The sequence below is a fragment of the Panthera onca genome, chromosome C1 (assembly GCF_046562875.1).
Source record: "Panthera onca isolate mPanOnc1 chromosome C1, mPanOnc1 haplotype 2, whole genome shotgun sequence".
In the NCBI taxonomy this organism is placed as follows: Eukaryota; Metazoa; Chordata; class Mammalia; order Carnivora; family Felidae; genus Panthera; species Panthera onca.
Window position 1 is genome coordinate 37,978,653 of NC_138346.1, and position 15,517 is coordinate 37,994,169.

Below are 15,517 nucleotides of genomic sequence, written 5' to 3' on the forward strand. Positions count from 1 at the left end.
AAGATGCACTAAACATGAGTAGGGGGATTTTCAACTGAGTTACATATATCTTTATATTCAGTCATAACACTCTCCAATACACACTGTAATCACTTCAATTTGCTGGTTTAAGAAAACAACTTGCAGGGTAATTTGTAATATAAATATTATAGTGGAGTAAATATATACAGAGTCAATATGCCCTCTTAAAATTCTTGGTTTATTTTTTTCTTCAAAGGTATATCTTTTCTCCCTTATGTTAGCAAGTAAGTAGGAAATTTCTGTAACTAAAACGTAAAAGTCAACTAATTTCATTTAAAAGTACAAGTAATCCATGTCATGATAATGGCCCTACAAAAATGAGAAGTTACAAATTATTTAGAATAAATCTAGATTCCCCACATTAGTAAATCTTCAAAGTACTGAAAAGCAATACATTTAAGAAATCTTGAATTACAGCCAATGTTCTTCAATGTCTGATGGCTGCTGCTTCTTTCCTATGTTGGGAAACCTCTACTACCTTCATGAAAGCAGGATGCCTGGATGTCTGTCCATTAACACTGCCCTCTCTGGAATCATGCAGACAATGAGGCTAAGATACAGTATTAGGAGCCCCAGACCAATCATCTGGGAAAGTCTGTATGTGCAAGGCAAATGTCTTTTTAAAATAGGCAGTGTTGAACAAATAATAAATAAAATGAGATAGGCAGTGTTGATTTATTTTCTATGTATTAACTGACTTTGACATAGATCCTGGAGATGGAACTCGTATCATCATTATGTTCCCCACTAATGCAGAAACCACAGAGGTATTTATGAAAACTACCACTGGAATGGCACCAACGAGGCCCACATGAAAACTTGTTTCTCTTCTTTTTCTATCTTATTTGACAACTTGGATCTTTTCCAGGTGTGAAGTTATACTAGAAACCTCTTCAAATGAAACATACTCACAATGCCTAACACTTGGGATTCAGGAGTAAATACAGGTTTGGTTCCTCCTCCTCTCCCCATCCAGGTACATACCCCAAATCTACTTCATCTGCATATAGTAGGGGGGTTTTCTCCAATTTATGCCAAGATATAAATGTTTTGGGTTTTTTTACTAATTTTTTTTAGCATCTTAAGACCCTTTGGAAGAGAATGAAGAATCACATTTCTTTCCCTAACCACTCCTTTTGGTCATGATGTATCATCAGCCTTACACCTATTGGGTTAACCCTATTGATATGCTTTTGTGGCATTCTACCTCAAATCTTTTAAGAGGAAGAAGCAGAGTGGAATATTTAAATAAACAAAATTTTAATGCATGCTCTAAATTAAAATAGAAGACAGGAATAAAGTACAGTCTCTTCTGTAAGTTTTAGTTCCCAGTAAGTTTTCAGGTGAATAGTTCTTTCATTAAGCATAATGTAAGTTTATCTGCTTTACAAAATGAAAAGTTATAGAATGTGAGTCCCTAAAAAAAAATTCCATTTGAGGCCAAATGTCTAGTGAAAGCTGGATTGCTAACATTTGCTCGGTCATTAACCCCTGTGAGAATCCCCCAGTTCCCACCCTCACTGACTCATATAGGTCACCATGGATACAACTGCTTCCTCCCTTACCCACAGAGGAGGAACAACAGCTGCTAAACTACACTTGGGATGTTTGCCATTCTCTGTTCTATATAAAATGTACTGGTGAAAATGTTCAGATGATATCACAATTGTTTTTGAAAGATGGGGGGGGAAGCATGTTGCAGGAATCATCTAACATATTAAGCAGCAACAAAGAACTCAAATTTAACTTAAACTGTAAAGTGGGATAATAAGCAACATTGGACAATACTACATTTAGTGTAATGAGAGGTTATAGAGCTTTCTTTAAATTTTCACCTAACTAAAATGGGATTTTAGTAACTAAACCGATAGCTGCAGACAGAATTCATTTGGAAGATTCCTTATGAGCAATACTTAAACTCCAGAGGAAAAGCATTAAACATCATTATTTTTAGACTTATTTCTAAAGGAAAGGATATTTTTCTGATTTTGATAGATTTTATATTTCTCATCAACATACTGCTATAAATTCTGAACTTCAGAAAAATAAAATATATGGATAAAATAGAATCTTACTCCTTCTATCTACGTTAATTTTTCTTGTCTTCAACGTACAGATTAAATGGGTTTTTGTTTGTTTGTTTCCTGAAAATGTAAAGAATGGTGTGTGATCTGTGATTGGAACTAAAGTCAAAAGGAGTACTTCTTACCTGTACACCCAGTAGATGAAAAAAATAGCATTTATTTAATTAGAAAAAAAGTATTTTCTCTTACTTCTCATCTTAATTCTCCTTACTCACCAATCATTAATGACATCCATTAGGTATGATTCACATGGAAATACTTCATTAACACTCTTTGTTTTAAAGATAATCTTCAGGGTGCCTGGGAGGCTCAGTCAGTTGAACTTCTGACTTGGCTCAGGTCATGATCTCACGGCTCCTGAGTTCCAGCACCCCCCCCCACCCCTCCCATCAGCCCCGCATCAGGCTCTGATGCTGACAGCTCAGAGCCTGGAGCCTCCTTCAGATTGTGTCTCCCTCTCTCTCTGCCCTCCCCCAACTCGCACTCTGTCTGTCTTTCTCTCTCTCTCTCAAAATATAAACATTTAAAATAATTTAAAGACAATCTTCAAACTCAGGGGGATGTTCACTAATTCTCCCTGTGGAAGAGTTTATGCCTCCTCGTACCATTGACAGCAGGCTCAGCCATGTGATTTGCTTTAGCCAATGAAAGATGAGTGAAAGAGCCCCTTCTGAACAGAAGCTTCAAGAACCAGTGTATGCTTAACCATGATCTTATTTTCCTCTACCAAAGATTACTCAGATCCTAAGTGAAAATGGCATGGGGCAGAGCTCAAGCCAATCTACGATGGATGTGTAACACGAACAAGAAGGCAACCTCTGTGGCAAGCCACTCAGATTTTGGGATGCTCTTTTACTGTAGTATTACTGAGTTTCTCCTGACTGATACAGATACATAAGTTCACTGAAAGCCCTATGTTTTCTACAACAATGCTATTGGTTCATATGACTGGATACTATTTGATTTATACAGCAAATAAACATGCCCGGCATCTACTAAACTAGTAAAAACTAAAAAATTTTGGATTTCCAAAAATTGTGTATAGTTTGTTCTATTTCTATGACATATTTTTCTATTTATTTCTTTCCTATAAATTATGTAAACCCCTGATTCTGCCTTTCTTATTAGATTTAGAAATGACAGCATAAATGTGAGCATATGCATATTCTTTTGGTATAATTTTTTTCTTTTACCTGTCTTGAACACTTCTCTCCTCCTCCACCCAAATCAACTCTTCCACTCCTTGAAGGTAACTCAAATTAACAACTTGAGTTGCCAAGTTAACGCATCTTTTCAGCTTTAGTATACGTGTGTGTGTGTGTGTGTGTGTGTGTGTAGAGGGAGAGAGAGAAAGCATGTGTGTTTGTCATCGTTAGATTTACTAAAAAGAGAAGAGGTGGGAAGACATATTTTATACATACTTTTCTGCATCTTCCTTTTCTCATTCAACAATACCTGGTAAGAATTCCACCACCTCATCTGCAACATCTACTCATTCATTCTTCTAAATAAATGCAAATATTCCATGGTATAGATATATCATAATTTGGTTAGTCATTGCTCTATTTGGTGTATTCAGCTTATTTCTAGTTTTTCACCACTACTAATGACATTGTAATTATCATTTCTGTACACATTTTTATGAACCAATTGTTTAATTTCCATCAGATAAATTCCCAAGAGTAGCATTTTTGGGTCTAAGGATGTATGTATTTTTAATTTTAATAGATAATGCTAGATTGATTTCCCAAAGAATCAGAATACGTTACATTTCCTCTTAATATGTATTGTAGTTCTTTCTAATTTCTGCCTGTCTTATAGGCATAAAATTAGATTCCATTGTTATTTTAATTTTACTTTCCAGATTACCAAGCATCATTTCAAACGTTTTTTGGTCATTTGGACTCAGTCTTCAGTAAACCGTCTGCACATGTGCTTTGCCTAATTTTCCATTGGACTGAATGCCTTTTTTTCTTAGTTTGTAAGAGTTCTATAGCAAACACAGAGATGCCACACTGAGACCCTACTTCAGTAAAGGGCTCACTCTCCTGCTTCAAGGCATATGGTTCACTGACAGCCTTCAGCTGTTCAAGTACTCAGGGTTCACCTCAACTTTTGAACCAAGGTCATGTTCTTCTTGGGGTGGCCCCTTGCCAGTGAATTGGTTAGGTGTTGATAGTTAAGAGCAAACTCTTCTATTCTCTGGGCAATCTCCAGCCAGTGGACCCTAGCCATTTCCAATATGGCAGGACTCCTCCAACAGGCAATCATTGTTCCAGCTGCCCCTTGGGCTGGTTGAGATTTTGTCATGTCTGTATCTGAACTCCTCCTGCCCAATCCTGCTCCTCCATTGTCCCTCCACATGTGTTACTTTCCAATTAATTTTTCACCTCTAACTCCAAATGCTTCTCAGAGAACCCAACCAGTATATTATAGATGTTATCCTTATTATGTCATCTGCTTTAGTTTTTTTCCAGAACTATTGTTTATTACTTTGTTTATGGTATCTACATTATATTAATTTTCATATAATCCAATATGTCTCTCTTCTTTTCAGCATTAAGAAGCACTTTCCAACCCCTAGGTTGTATGTGTAATCTCCTACATTTTCTTAGAAGAATTTTATTTTTTTTTAACATGTTTGGTCTTTCTATACTGCATTTTCTAATTTATCTTATATGTATATACAAGAATTTACATAAAAAAATTTTTTTTAAAGAGTAGTTATATTTTTCAACGTTTATTTATTTTTGGGACAGAGAGAGACAGAGCATGAACGGGGGAAGGGGCAGAGAGAGAGGGAGACACAGAATCGGAAACAGGCTCCAGGCTCTGAGCCATCAGCCCAGAGCCTGACGCGGGGCTCGAACTCACGGATCGTGAGATCGTGACCTGGCTGAAGTCAGACGCTTAACCGACTGCGCCACCCAGGCGCCCCTAAAATTTTTTAAATAAGATGCTGGGCTGCTTTTATTTTCTTCATTAAATAATCTATTCTTTTCTCAATGAATTGAATTATTCCTCTTGTCATAGGTTAAATTCTCACATGTACTTCAATCTGCTTCCAGGTTATCTGTTCTGATTCCCATTCAATACCATATTAATTTGATTATAGTGACCTTGTAGCATGTTCAAATATCCATACTCCCTCCACATTGTAGCTAGAGGAATTTACCTAAACTACCAGTCTGACTCCCCATTACAAAGCTTTATTGGCCTCCCAGTACCAGCAGAATAGGATGCAGGCTTTTTGGCACATGTGGCCATGGCTCTTGTCTACTTCCCTGGTCTCCTTCCTGGCTACTCCACTTCTCTTCCTACTCCAGATGTTTAAATAATAGCTTTGAATTTTAGTTGCTTCTAAAATGTTTCAGTGCTTCGGGAAGACCCAACCTTAAAGAGATCCGGATATATAATGTAAGAGCAAATACAGATTAAAAATAATAGGCTTGGGGTGCCTGGCTGGCTCAATTGGTAGAGCGTGAAACTCTTGATCTGGGGGTTGTGCGTTTGAGCTCCATGTTGGGTGTAGAGATTCTTTAAAAAAAAAAATAGGCTTAATTCTCCCAGTAGAAATAAGGAAAAAGACTTCCCCATCTCCCCCCCCCCAATTTTTTTTTCTAGAATTTCTTTCTCTTTTTCACATGTATGTAAACCTTTATAATGGCTAACTAGGCATCTTGCCAGTATCACAACTCAAGAATGTTTCCTCAAAAACCATCTTTTTGAAATGCAAACATTAAGAAAGATAGTTCTATTTCCCAGTTCCAGTAAGAATAAGAGCCTAACTTTGGTGCTTGCCTTGCTCCAGTTCACAAAACTACCTCCTGTTATAAAGATATGAGAAGTTTGTTTTTCCTCTGGTTAAAGCCAATAAGATGGTGACCCCAATCACTAGGTAAGGTTGCGGTGAACTATGTGTGATGCAATGGGTTATGTCTGCTTGGCAATATAAATGGGTGAGATTCCTTTCTTTGTTGTGTCTTTGCAATGTCTTAGTCAATTGCCTGAGGTGTGCACCACAGATTTCATGCTTATTTAACGATGAAACTGGTTTCTGTCTCTATATCTTTGTGGAGAGGTTTTCTTTTTTTTTTTTTTTTTTTTTAAATTTTTTTTTAACGTTTATTTATTTTTGAGACAGAGAGAGACAGAGCATGAACGGGGGAGGGGCAGAGAGAGAGGGAGACACAGAATCGGAAGCAGGCTCCAGGCTCTGAGCCATCAGCCCAGAGCCCGATGCGGGGCTCGAACTCACGGACCGCGAGATCGTGACCCGAGCTGAAGTCGGACGCTTAACCGACTGAGCCACCCAGGCGCCCCTGTGGAGAGGTTTTCTGAATTGGGAAATGACTTTGTGTTTTAATTATATTTCCCCAATGATGACCACTACGGATATTTTCTTGAGCACAGAACCAACAGAAGGCAAACTCATAGAAAGTTGTTTTTTAGCCTGCAATCATTAAACACAATTGCAACCTAAACTTTCAATGTCATAGTCTTAGGTTACCAGATCCATGCTCCTGGTATTTGTCCCACGTGCAATCTCTGAGGTACCCTCTCTAAGAAAAAACAAGTTTGAATTTTTCCTGGAGTTATTCTGTTTTTGTCATGCTTTCCTTCAACCCAAAGCAAGTGTTAAAAACCTGCTTAACCCTATTGTAGAAAAAAAGTCATTCGATGGTTATGAACTCACTTTTGTATATGCTGTCATTTGCCCAAATCCCCCTTGAGGACCGAGCCATTGTTCCACCAGATGCTGGGAGTGTGGGCTGTTCTCAGCTGAGTCCCTCTCCAGAAACTGCCCTCAGCCAAAGAGAATCTTGTCTAAAGTCCTGACTTCTCTCTGAGACCAGCCTGCATCCAATGTCTATGGATGGGTACCTGGGGATATGGGATGCAGTGGGGAGGGGAACCCTGGTCTCTAGGAACAACTCTGAAGGTCATCCTAGGATTGCTGGGACTCTGTTGCAAAAATCACAATTCAACTTTTTCTGCCCAGCCCTGCTTCCCTCCTTCTTCTCAGGTATTGTTCCCAAACTCAAGATTCCCCAAAACCACTGCATGCAAATCTCAGTCTGTTTCCTGAGGAACCCACTTGCAGCATTTACCAAGATGAAAAGTTTTCCCAAATGCCAAGGAGTCACCGATGTCTAAGAATATGATAGTAAAACACGATGAACATAAACCAGTGTTTCTTGATACCATCTTATGGTGCAGGAGCTATAATTAGGTAGGACTGCCACCGGTACATTCAGCATCTTTTTATGAATTGGAAAAAGGCACTCCCATTGAATGGAGGGGCCTGTGGCTACATGGTTCTGTGAGTGGAGCAGCAAGAGCTGGATCTTAGCCTGCTAGTCCTTTGGCCAGATACCCTTATGTACTGAGTAACCAATGCAACTGTACATGGTGGCCTTTCTTAGATTCAAAAGATAAGAGTGCACCAAGGCAACAATTGCTCACTACTCAAAAACATAGTTGCTGGGGGAGTGGACAAGTGACAATTAAAGAAATGTTTACACAAAGATGTTTGAAACATCATGAATAGGAGGACATTAGGGACATGAAGTATTGCCAAGATGACTATGGGTAGGAGAAACATGAATTAAGAGATGTCATGATAGTACCTGTGAAAACGCCTCATGTATATGAAGGAAACCAGAATATGTCACCCCAAAACATGCCTCTTTTACATACTAATTATTTGGGGTTGAAAGCAATTAAGAAGCAGTAAACATAGAAAAAGTTCCCCCTTTTCTGCCTAAAGACAGGAAATAAATTCTTTTACTGGAGACAGACTCTTACCAGCCCAGAGACAGGGCACCAGAGGAACTTCAGACTAACCTTGATAAACTAACCCTTATCTTTCTAGTTATTTCTTCACCATTTACTATCTCTAGCCTAAACCCTTTTGTCTTGTCAATTACTCATAAATTTATTGTTTCTTTGTCCAAAAGATGCAAAAGCTTCCTACTCTGGCCAGTTCTTAGGTCTTCATTCCCTCATGAAGACCCCCATGTACATGTAAAAATTCAGTAAAATTTGTATGCTTTTCTCCTGTTAATCACTGTCAGTTTAATTTTCAGACCCAGCCAGGGACCCTAAAAGGGTTGATGAAAATGTTTTCCTCCCAGAAATATAAAATCTAAGGATGAAACAACAATGGAAAGAGGTTAAAAAAAAACAGCAGTTGGTGGTCAGAAGGTGAGAGCAAGCAAAGGTAAAATAAAGGGGCAAGCCAAGGCAAAGGCCTGAATCTACAAGTGGACAGTAAGTTTAGGACAATCATTCTTACACTGAAGTCTTACTTCACAGGTCTTATTTTTGTAAATGGTGTATCATTTGCTCTTAAGGAAATATCTGTGAATATTCAAAGGATTTTGCAGGTGGGATGTTCCAAACACAAGGTCTTCCCCTAAAAAGCAACTGAAAACGTGCATAATTATTAAACCATACTTGTGTAAGTAGATCGAGAAAAAGATTCTCTGACAGTGATTGTTTTTCACTCTTATTTCAGAAGTAAGAGTAAAATGGTAAGGGGTGGGGATAAAATGGAAAGTGGAGAGAGAGTTGCCTATTCATTTAGTCTCTTATTTTATAACTATTTACTGAGCTCCTACCTTATCTTGAACAGTCAATTCTATATTGTATACTCTTGAATCTAAATAGTTGCTCAAAGTAAACAGCATAACCAAATAAAAGAATTTTATAAGGAATTTTCCAAAAAATCAGTTACTGTTTCAGTCTAGACTAGCTCTGTAACACCCTCTCTAAATGTAAGTATTACACTCTGTAAAGGAAAAGAAGATCTGCACTGGACTCTTTGCTTCCTTAAGGCAGATTTTTAAAAATTCTACCCTAAAAAATAATAATAATAAAATAAAATAAAAAATAAATAAATAAATAAACATCCTATCCCTCACCTCTCCCATTTCAAATATCCAATCATCACAGAGAAAAAGAAAGCATCTGATCATCCTCCAAAACACAACAACAGGTTAATAGACTTGGGAACTAGAAAGAAATAAAATGGAAGTAGAGGCATCTTCTAAACATGACTTTTCATGTTGTTTTTCTACCAAGTCACTCCTGGTCTGGGCTATCTCTGCGCTTGGCAACTCTTCTACTGCTACGCTTAGCACATTGAATGTATGAACTTTCTATTCACTTAGCTCCTTCTGGCACTAGACCACAGGCTGTTGGAGAGCAAGAACCACATCTTCATCATAGCCATAGACCCTGCCTTAGGGTAAAGCCTGGTCCACAGGAGGCCCACAAATGGTTTCTAGGCCTATAAGCTAGAGCACACATCCAAAGGGTTATTGAGAAAAGGACTGCCTAAAATAGATATTAGGAGTTAGAATCTGTGGCTAGAAGACTCAAGAGGCAGTAATGGGAAAACTGCCAGTAATGGAAGGCAAGCAAGAGGGAAGGCAGCTTTGGGTAAATCTCTGAAACAGGAACTATACTCTTAACAGACTGTGTGAAAGAAAAAGATGAGAGATGTTGGGATGCTGGCCGAAAATATAAGCAAATGGGATATTAGGTTTGCAATTTGTTATGTGTTGCACTTTTATATTTATCTTTGTCAATGACATCTCCAGGATTTGAAACTTGAGACTTCTGAACCATCCTAACCAATCCCTCCCCATCATCACCACGTCCAAGTTTCAGTTCTTCTCTGGTTTCTCCTTAACCCTTTCCCAGTATTTTATTCTCAGAGCTGCTACTTTTGTTTAGATCCCCATTATTTTTCACTAGAGTAGTATGCACCTAACTCAATTCTGTTTCCAGTCTTTTAAAAACTGTTCCTCTAATCTGAGAATATAAATTTTGGCTCTGATTTTGTAACTTCCTGATTCAACAACCTTCAATGGCTCTTTATTTGCAAAGTCTCCAGAATAAAATTCTAAGTCATTACCACGGTATAAATAACATGGCAGAGTACACTATGCATGGGCAAATGGAGTCAAATACAACCAAGTTTTGAAAACTGTATCTACCAGTTACTAACAATGTAACTACCTGAGTCACTTTTACCTTTCCAAGGCTTAAATTTCCAAAGAGAGAGAGAGAAAGCGAGCAAGAATGGTAACTAAAAAGATTAAAAAAGAATGTGCCTAGCCTAGCCTAATGCTGAATAGATGACAGGGATTCGGTATCTTTCCTTTCACCCTTCCCACCCAGACCAGAATGTCAGTTCTGATGGAGCTTTTACCCAGCCCTGGACATTGTGCTCCACTATATGGTCCTCTATGCTCCCATAGATCTTTGATCACAGTTCATATGTCACTTATCCTGTTCTGCTTATGTCTTATTAATTATAAGCACATTTAGGTATCATTACTATTTTTGAGCAACTAGTCTTTTCTCCCCTTCTAGATTGAAAAACACACAAGATGAGGATTTGATCTTGTTCATCCTCCTATCCCCCATAACATAAAGCCTAATATTAGGTCCTACACACAATAGGAACTCTATAATGTCTACTAGTTGAATTGTATACTTTTACATGATTTATCCAAATTTTAAAAGCAAAAATTCCTTTTGCTTTAACAATGAAAAGAGAAGTAGAATAATTATCTACTGTAAATACAGTATATCCCCCTAGTACCTAACAGGGGCCTTGAAATACAGTTAATATCCCCTAAATTGTGTTGATTAATTTGTGTATTACACAGTGACCACCTTTATGGTGAAGACAGTCTTCAAAAGGAAGGGTTTTCAGCCAATTAAAGACTTGGGCAAAAGAGGGGATAGTAATAACTACTCACACCCATCATTACTATTGGAAAAAAAAAAAAAAAGAACAAAATCAGTTCCGTTATTGAACAGCAAAACTATTTTGCTCTAGAATGTGAGTATTAATTTGAATAGGTTTGTCTTTTCTGTTTCCACAGAAACTAAAACCTAAAATGAACTTAAATTGCATGCAAAACTAATGATTGAATAACTGTATTCAGTGAAAAAATTATGCTTCCCATTTTATTTTTGGTAAATAATATGAAGAGCTAATCTCTGTACAGATTACAAATTAAGCCATACTGCATATTTTTAAACGTTTATCTTTAAAGTAAAATAACACAAACTTTTATAACAGAGAGCACAGAAGTTATTATTAATGTCAGTTTTAATAGTTGTTACTGCTAACTTTTTAAAAGCACATGTGAAAATGGTTAAGCTCATGGGGCACCTGGGTGGCTAAGTCAGTCGACCATCAGACTCTGGCTCAGGTCAAGATCTCACTGCTCATGAGCTGAAGCCCGGAGTTGGGTTCTGTGCTGACAGCTTAGAGCGGTGGAGCCTGCTTCAGATTCTGGGTCTCGCTCCTCTGCTCGCTCTCTCTCTCCTTCAAGAATAAATAAATATTTTTAAAAAAAAAATTTTAGGGGCGCCTGGGTGGCTCAGTCGGTTGAGCATCCGACTTCGGTTCAGGTCACGATCTCACGGTTCGTGAGTTCAAGCCCCGCGTCGGGCTCTGTGCTGACAGCTCAGAGCCTGGAGCCTGTTTCAGATTCTGTGTCTCCCTCTCTCTGACCCTCCCCCGTTCACGCTCTGTCTCTCTCTGTCTCAAAAATAAGTAAAACATTAAAATTGGTTTTTCATTTTTTTAATGTTAAGCTCATGAATCGTCAGAGAGATCCCAGTTAAATCTCTTATAGCTTTAGCTCTTAAGAGCTTTAGCTCTTTAGCTCTTATAGTTAAATCTCTTATAGCTTTAGCTCTGTATCTATAGATACAGTAGTATCTATTTGAAGGGTTTCTGTGAGAACAATGAAATGATATTGATTATAAAGCACTGTGACTGGCACAAAATGAATTCTTGATAAATGGTAGGTGCAATAATCATCAGCATTATTACATGTTTACTTAGTTGTAATTATTTACAACTTGATTATATATTATATACCGCTTATATATTTATATACCATATATGTGTATGTATAATATTACATTATGCATTATAGCGGCGATATACAGAACTCTCAGCTACCTTTCACAGATATTTTTTACAAAGTACTCTTTCAAAGGCTATGTATCCCAAGGCCGCCGGAGCCGCTCCAGTCAAGCCGCACAGTGCTCACCCCCTCTGGCGAGCGGGTGGCCTCGTCGCAGACCGGCTCCCAAGGCTGTTGCTGCGGCAGGCCGGGCGGTGCTCAGCCGCGAGGGGCCCGCGGGAGCTGCTCCGGGCGCCAGCCTGTGACGGGCGCCGAGGCCCAGACTGGGCTGCGCGGCGGGTCCCGGCCAAGCGCCCGCGCCGCCCCGCCCGCCCGCTAGCGGGGATGAGTGACGGCGACAACAGGTGCAGCGCGGAGTCCCAGGCTTCTCGGGAGTCCCCGAGTTTGGCGCGTCAGGCCCGGGGGGTCAGAGTTTGACTCTGGAAACCGTCCTCCTGGCCCTGCACCAGCCTTCCGAAGTCACCCCTCAACCGGCCTCTTGCTGCTTAGTAAAGCCTGAGGTCACGTCAACCTTTCGAAACCCACCAGTCCCAGACGCCGACTTTCCTCCAAAGGGGAGAAGAGAGGAAAGTGTGCGGTGCATGGTGCTTTGCATAACCGTTCGCTCTCTCCTCCCCAGCCGTCCGAAAGCAGGCGAGAGTGGCCCCAGAGCCGAGCCCTCGTCTGCACACCACACGTCCGCCCCGACTTGCTGCACGCTCTTCCCTCCCCAGACGGCCCAGCTCCGCGACCACGGGCCACAGCCGAAACCGCCCGCCCGCGCCGCTCCCGGCTTGCTGCGCCCGCCCGCCCCGCCGCCCGAGGCGACGTCGCCTGCTCCTCCCCACCCCCCCCTACCGGGTGGCAGGTTCAGGTCCCGGGTCCGAGCCTGCGCCCCTGCAGCTGCCACTGCCGCCGTCGCCGCCAGGGGGAGTGTCCGTCGGGGAAACGTGGTGTTGCTTCCTTGGTGTGAAAGTGCTTTCAAACTTCAGGTTTCTGATCCTTTCCCCTGGGTTCTGAAGAGCGTAGAGGAAGATGGAGACCGAGTCCGGGGCGGTGAGTACGGCAGTCAGGGCCTCCGGCCCCGGGATAGCAAGGGGAAGGAGCAACGTGGACTCCGTTCCTGAGGGGCTGGAATTGTGAAGTCTAGTGCCCAAACGCCCTCTATTTTTTCGGGAAGAAACGTGGACAGGATGCCCCATCGACCACCGCGAAGAGCGGCCTCCCTGCAGGCCCCGTCGGGTCGGGTGGTGGGGTCGGGAAGGTGGGACCACCGGGCCAGGACCGGGTGTAGGCTGGCTGGGGGACCTCGGAAATGGCCGGAAGTTTTCAGGAGGCGGCGGGTGGCCGGGTCCTGTACAACAGGCGGGGCTGGGCTAGAAAAATAGCTTTCCCGCCGAAACTGGGCTCGGCCCCGTCTTTGACGCCTGCTCGGGCCGGACTCCGCCCAGACGCCCACCGCAAGGGATTGCCAGGGCGGCTGACACCGCCTCTCCCTGGCTAGTCAGTGGGGACCGGAAGGCCGGAGAGACCTGGAGGGAGGGGTGGGGCACCCTGGCCCTGGACGGACCCGGACACTTTAATACCGGGTGTGCGCCCGAGACGCTGAGGGCCGGGTGGGGGAGGGGCGGGAGACGAAGCAGGCCTGAGGAGCCGAGGCGCTGAGGCGAGGTGCCACTGTGCCCCGCCCCCACCCCGCTGGCAGCCAATCAGCGCGCGCCACGTAAGTGCCGAGTTGTTGCCGACGCTCGAGGCCACCGTCGGGTCGGTGCCGTTGAGGGTTCCAGCCACTGCTGCTGGCGGGTTTGCGGGTCAAAATTTCTCGCTGGTTAGCCTTCTTTTCCCTCCCGCACTTTGGTGGGGAGGGGGTGGATCCTCGTGTCAGTGCCCAAGTTCACGATGACCCGAGAGAACCCGAGGAAATTGTCGCAGCGGCCATATCCTCCAGCGCCTCAGCTTGCTGGCCTCGGAGGGGAAGGAGCTTCGAGGCCTTGACTGCGACGGTTAGCCTGCCCTCTTCCCGTTGTCTTCGCTGGCAAAGTGGATGATAGATTTCGAGGTTAATTCTCAAGGGATGGAGGCAGTGAGGGCACATTACTTTGAAGGAAATTTTTAATAAACTCTTTAGTGCAGGAAGTTTTGCTAAACTAAGAACCCTTACTTCTAATCTAACAACACCTGCCTAAGTGCTTTTCATACATTTGCAAAATTATTGCCGGTGGAATCTGAGGCTTTATTAGCTCAGTGCATCGCCAACCTTCTCTGAGGAATTGAGATATTTCTGCTTAAGCCTTGTCACTACTAACATTAAGATATTTTCTAGGTTCTTTTCATATTGTATTCTTAAACCCTCTGCCTAATGGTTGGGATATCATGAGCAGAGAGAAGTGATTCATTCGTTTGTTCAACAAATTATTTATTGAACACCTGCTATGTACCATCCCCACTTTAAATGATCAGTGAACAAAATAGGCAAAATCCCTTCCCATATGAACACTGCACTACATTGCAAAGTGGTAAGCAATAAACATATGTAAACTATATAGTATGTTGGAAAGTGATAAGTGGTAAGAAGAAAAATAAGGCAGTAGGAACCCACAGTACAGCAGGAGCCTTAGAAATGAGAATGAAATGAACAGGATATAAAAAGTTGATGTTTTTCCTTTCTCAGTATCATCTAACTAGTTTCTCAAGATTGGAAATAAAGCACCTGTTCACTTTTGTTCATGTCCTTTCTCCGTGAAAAATAATGGAATTGACTTTTATTTAAACAAATTGGAGAACAAATGAATTCATCTGTCGAACTTGTTTTTCAGAAGAAAATTTCATGAAGACTGATTTTTAAAATTTTACAATCTGTAAACAGACAAGATTGTATCTACTAGAGCTATGCTATTATCTCTAGCAATGCAAATCCACAGTTGAAAAATAAAACTAAGCACCCCAAAATCATCATTCTCTGCACTACATCCTAGAAGTAAAGTGACTGAAGTTACAAATAACCTCCAAATGCCCAGAGAGAATGCTTTTAAGATTGGTTCCCCAATTTCTTTAATTGGAAACTACAACATAGCAGTTATTAAATGTGATGATTTTTCTGTGGGTTAATAGGTGTTTTTATGAACTCCCTTTTTAGGAATTTGTGTTGTTCCCCCTTAACACTAGATGCAGAATAGAACCCAATGAGATCCAACCTGTAGCCCTGTAGTCACTACTGGCCTAGTCATTTCTCTGTATATCTTGAAGGATTGACTTAGGGATCATGGTTTTATTGGCCAATTAAGTGAGACAGGAGAGCAACTATGAAAAAGAACAACTCATTATCTATGTTGGAAATTCATTTTCATGTATTTGTTTCTTAGAGAATTGAAATTCTGAAACCAAGATTTTTGAAGCATACTCATTTAGTACGTTAGACTGTCTGAGAAGCCTGTTTAATGTTCCCAAAAGGAAAATAATAAGCAAGTGCTT

At 41.2% G+C, this 15,517-nt stretch overlaps 2 protein-coding genes across 5 annotated transcripts in view; one reads left to right on the forward strand and one right to left on the reverse strand.

Moving 5' to 3' along the window:
• Positions 1 to 11,252: 11,252 nt before the first annotated feature.
• On the reverse strand, positions 11,253 to 13,651 carry LOC144617138 (uncharacterized). Its single transcript, XM_078451036.2, has 2 exons — positions 12,905 to 13,651; positions 11,253 to 11,457 (listed from the first exon to the last, which is right to left on the reverse strand). Exons 1-2 carry the CDS (start codon positions 13,246 to 13,248, stop codon positions 11,418 to 11,420), a joined length of 384 nt encoding a protein of 127 aa, XP_078307162.1. The 5' UTR covers positions 13,249 to 13,651; the 3' UTR covers positions 11,253 to 11,417.
• The window catches only part of BOLL (boule RNA binding protein), a 58,159-nt gene continuing 55,655 nt past the window's right edge, over positions 13,014 to 15,517 (forward strand). For 3 of the 4 annotated variants that reach the window (XR_009607222.2, XM_060622786.3, XM_060622784.2), the window contains exon 1: positions 13,014 to 13,102. Coding sequence is in view for 3 of the 4 variants with exons in the window: in XM_060622786.3 (XP_060478769.1) it covers positions 13,082 to 13,102 (21 nt within the window). In the remaining variant the exon portion in view is untranslated. Of the gene's footprint in view, positions 13,103 to 14,017; positions 14,106 to 15,517 lie in introns of those variants that run through there. The other variant, XM_060622785.2, reaches the window with a different exon arrangement.